General features: G+C 45.6%; 1 protein-coding gene across 1 annotated transcript; it reads right to left on the reverse strand.

Moving 5' to 3' along the window:
- Positions 1–2,455: 2,455 nt before the first annotated feature.
- On the reverse strand, positions 2,456–4,090 carry LOC120287420. Its single transcript, XM_039300209.1, has 4 exons — positions 3,167–4,090; positions 3,021–3,125; positions 2,662–2,715; positions 2,456–2,554 (listed from the first exon to the last, which is right to left on the reverse strand). Exons 1-4 carry the CDS (start codon positions 4,088–4,090, stop codon positions 2,456–2,458), a joined length of 1,182 nt encoding a protein of 393 aa, XP_039156143.1.
- Positions 4,091–4,302: the final 212 nt, after the last annotated feature.

Consider the following 4,302-nt stretch of genomic DNA (forward strand, 5'->3'; position numbering starts at 1 on the left):
TTTCCAACATTCTCCTACTTGGGCTACATTAATTAACTTATTTTTATTTTGAAAAGATTTTATATTGAAAATGACACTATAGAGTTTAATAACTAAAATTTTGTTTTATGTGGCCACAACTTTAAAAATAATATTCCAATAACAACATCTTAAAACCGATCCAATCCTATATAATCTTAGTATATGACTATGGGGATCAATGTGTAAGAAAAATATCACAATACATGACATTTCATAATCAAATATAATAAACATTATATTTTCATGGATCATGGCCTAGTAGTATAGTAAGAAATGGTGCCAACATGTGATCAAAATATACACTATTTCTTATCGGTCCTCAATGCAATTCTCAACAACATGAAAGTGTATTGGGGTAATTTCTAAACAACATGAAATTGTACGATTATGTCACAATCATCATGATCTCATAATTAGTGACATCCAACTGCCTTTAAAAAAAAAAAAAAAAAAAAAAGCCCACCAATATTTCTAAGAATGGTAAATAAATAAATTTGGTCATTTCTTTATTTCGGCATAAAAATGTTTCCTGTTTTGGTGTTAGTATTGAATTTTTCCGTTCAGCTCGTCCAAGTTTCATTCCTTTTCTATGGTGATAGTGATACTATTGGGCCACCGTCCCAGTTGCTAAGTCAGCTTAATGTCAATACTTGATAGGCGTTGGTGATTGCTCATCGCCTGAAACAGTTCTCATGGCTAACAGAATATTCACTTCAAATGATGGGAGGCTACAAGAGCTGACTCGATCATCTCTTTGGGTGGTCACTCTAAAACTCTAGAATCAGAAGGTCTTGATATAACGTAATTCTCTGGGCAACAACTATGAAGGTGCACAGAAATGGTGCTGGTGTAAAAATTGCATACAGCAAAGATGCCGGGATTCTGTTGTTCTTGTTGGTTAGTGGAAGGAGTTGGAGATTTCTTTCGGCAAAGCAGACTGAAAAGATATAGCATGCTTATCAGCATTGAGTTATGCTGTGCATAAAATGGAAGCAGTAGGCCACATTATTGAGACAAGGTACATCATTTGTTTTATTCTTGAATTTTCCTTTCCCAGAGGAAAAAGTGTACTACTCGAACTGTTCAGAGTTGCTCTGTTGAAGTTCACGTGTCATCATATTCATACCTATCCATGAAAGTAATTGTACAGATGTGTACTCATTTTTTGTACAGAAGTGCACTCATTTAGCTTCGCACCATCATCTTTATCGGAAAATTAGAGGATCCCAGACATCTGCTATACAGGTTAACATTCTGAAAGTGTGAGCTTTGCTGAGCCTTAGGGCATTTGTCTACAAGAGTAAGCTTTTGCGGTTAACAATCATGTACAAAGAGCCAACTATCCTTTGCCTTTCGACTGTAACTTGGACTGACACCTATGGTACTTGATAGTGCTAAGGTAGCTTACCGAGTATCAAAAGTGAAATCTCTCTACTTTTAGCTTATACAAGACCACTTAATTTCACGGTCGCATAAGCGACCTTCTTTTATTAAGAGCTGAACAAACAAGTAATAGAAGAGAGGAGAGAGCCCTCTAAGCACCCAAACTATGCCTCAAACTCTAACATGCCCATGAATAAGAAGGTGCTTATTGCTTATTGCTCGAAGACAAGGGTCCCATTTGCATGTGGGACAGGTATCCGTTCTTGCGCGCTACTGATCGTCTGTTGTCCACGAACCTGGGAACTGGCTTCGAGTTGTCATCGAAATTCTGGTTTTAGTGTTCATTTTCTGACTATAGATAGAGCGGGAATTACTGACTTACAGCTTGTCAATAAAGCACTCCACTTTTTGACTTCTCAACTTGTCCGCCACCACACTCGCCCTCGGGATCTCTTGGCCAATGTTTAGGCAGCAAATAACAGAGACATGAAAGAGTTTTCATCTTGATACGTGTAAGATGTCTAGCCCGAACGAATTAGTTGGTAATAGAAATATTAGAAAAAGCCACGGACGATACTGCAGCAGATTGATTTCGAAGCCTCCAAAAGAAGGCAATAACTGGATCAATATCAGAACAAGACCTTGACTTTGAATCTAGATGATTAACTGCGCGATTTGCCCGGCCTGAAGGGAGAGTGGCTGGAGTGGTCAAAAGCACTGGTTTGAGAGACGCTTGACCAGGGGAGACGGTGCCTGAATAATGGTCTTTCTGGGAATTGAGAATTGAGGTCAACATAACTTCATTGCGCTGTAAACTGCTCAGGACTCCCCGTGGTTAGTCAAGTAAGCCCCTTGCTCAGCTTTCTTGGCAACGAGGCAACAACTCCTTCAGACAGGAGCTCTTCCAACCGTCACCTCTGGTAGAGTTTGGCACTCGAGGTTGAGCTCGAAAAAATGAAGTGCGGGTTTTGATGGGCAAGATAATGAAAATGTATCAGATTGCAGTTTGCAAAACCTCCCTTGGCCTCGGGAGTGGCCAGCAGCACAGAACTCAAACTTCCTTTGTTAGGAATGCACAGACAACGTTCCAGAACTTCCAACCATAGAAAATGCAGCAGGAGATCAACTTGAAGCCCCTCATAACAGCAAGCTGTTACATTGAGAATGGTTGCAGAGAAATAAGCTGTTACATTTGAGAATGGTTGCAGAGAAATAAACAAACTTCCATATCATCTATTGAAAGAGCCTCAAGATGACCATAATCTCTTTGCAATCAAAGATTGTTACATCAGATGGTAATATAGAAAGAATCTGCATCAAACGATTAGCAAAACAGGAGGACTCTCAAGAACACACTCGCATCCCAACCAACCCCCACACTTCCTACCCCCTAATTCAGTCTTTACATCAGATGGAACAAGATCAGAAAAATCAAGAAAAGAAAAACCCCAAACAGAATTAGCTAGATGAATCCAATCCAGCTCAAATCAACTGCAAATGGGGCAATGAATCAAACCATTCTCATTGCACTCCCACACCTGACAGGCTTCTCTTCTCATCAAAGACCTTGCAACTCCCACTGCATTCCATGCACATCACAAACCTCACCCCCACACCTTCACAGCAACTCCATTGAAGTCCTGGGAATGCCATCGAGCAGAACCCCCAAGCTCCCTCTCCTCCAGCTTCACCACCTCATCAGCTCCTCCGATCAGCCTCTCCTTCACAAACACCACCGGCACCTTCACTCCTTCGACCCCACCAGCTTCTCAGCCTCCTCCTTATACCCCGAGTCCATGGACACGTCCCTCCAGCATCTGGGCACGCAGTGCGACTCCATCGCCGACCTCACGGCGTTGCAGTCCTCGAACGTCTTCCTGATGCCTCTCAGCGTGGTGGTGTATATGACCACCCATTGTCTCCACCGGGCGGCATTTTGCTGGAACGTTCGGAGGACGGACTCGGGGTCCTTGAAATTTCTCTTTTTCCTGATCTTGGCTGACGGCGAAATCATCTTCTTTGATATGCCTTCGCCTGAGACAGCTCTTTCTCGTATGAATCCAGCAGCGCCGGATCGAACAGAGGGCCAAGACCCGCCGGGACGTGACCCCCAGATCACTCCTGAAGCTGTTCCTCTTCCTCCAAATGGAATCCCAACGGTCGAAATTCTCAGATTCTTCGCTGCTCTGCACGAACTCTCCAACGACTTGTGCGATCTCGGCCTCTTTTTGGGGTGACGTCGGATCTCCCGCGACCCGGTTCGACCCATTTCCTGCGCTTCCCTGTTGTTTTCCTTGCCTCCATAGGTGTTCGCCTTCCTCGGAGAGCCAATCTGGTTCATGAACCTGAGCGGGGTCTTCACGCCGATGCCCGTGAGGCCTTGAGCAATCTCGTGGCCTCGGGCTGGGTCTTCCTGTCCTGGTCCGCCGGCGCCGTTGCTCCGTCCTCCTCGAGGCCTTCCATGAGCTCCCACAGCATTGATTGACTTGTAGGGGTTCCTCCGCTGTGCTGCCGCGAGCCGGCGACCCGCCTTCAATCTTGCTCTGCGCAGCGATCTCTCCTCGCTGCAGCGGCGCGACGGCAACCTCGCTCCTCGCTGTCCAGCCTGAGGACCCCACGCGCGGCTGGAGGTGAGGGAGACCACGTGGTCGGGCACGGGCAGCGCGGGTCGCGTGGCGGCCGCCATCATCGGAGACGGCCTGCCCGTGACCGTGACCGTGGCGAGGACGATGCTGGCGATCCTCGCGTTCCCGTTCTTTCCGGACGTGCTTTGAAGAGACGCAGCCCATTGCCCTCTCTCTCTCTGCAATCTTCTCTGGCTTCGAGTTCGTGGGCGGGTTTTGTCCAAGGTGTCTTTTTTTTTTTTTTTTTTTGGGTTAGATGGTAAACTGTTGGCCT

Source organism: Eucalyptus grandis, chromosome 1, assembly GCF_016545825.1.
Source record: "Eucalyptus grandis isolate ANBG69807.140 chromosome 1, ASM1654582v1, whole genome shotgun sequence".
NCBI lineage: Eukaryota > Viridiplantae > Streptophyta > Magnoliopsida > Myrtales > Myrtaceae > Eucalyptus > Eucalyptus grandis.

Bases quoted from the DNA above. Each gene is read 5' to 3' on its own strand.
- LOC120287420 (XM_039300209.1), bottom strand. From the start codon at position 4,090: ATGGCGGCCGCCACGCGACCCGCGCTGCCCGTGCCCGACCACGTGGTC. The intron at 2,716-3,020 runs GTGTGGGGGTGA...CGTTTGATGCAG, and splicing joins TCAATGGAGTTGCTGTGAAG to ATTCTTTCTATATTACCATC. The intron at 2,555-2,661 runs GTCATCTTGAGG...TCAATGTAACAG, and splicing joins TTGATTGCAAAGAGATTATG to CTTGCTGTTATGAGGGGCTT.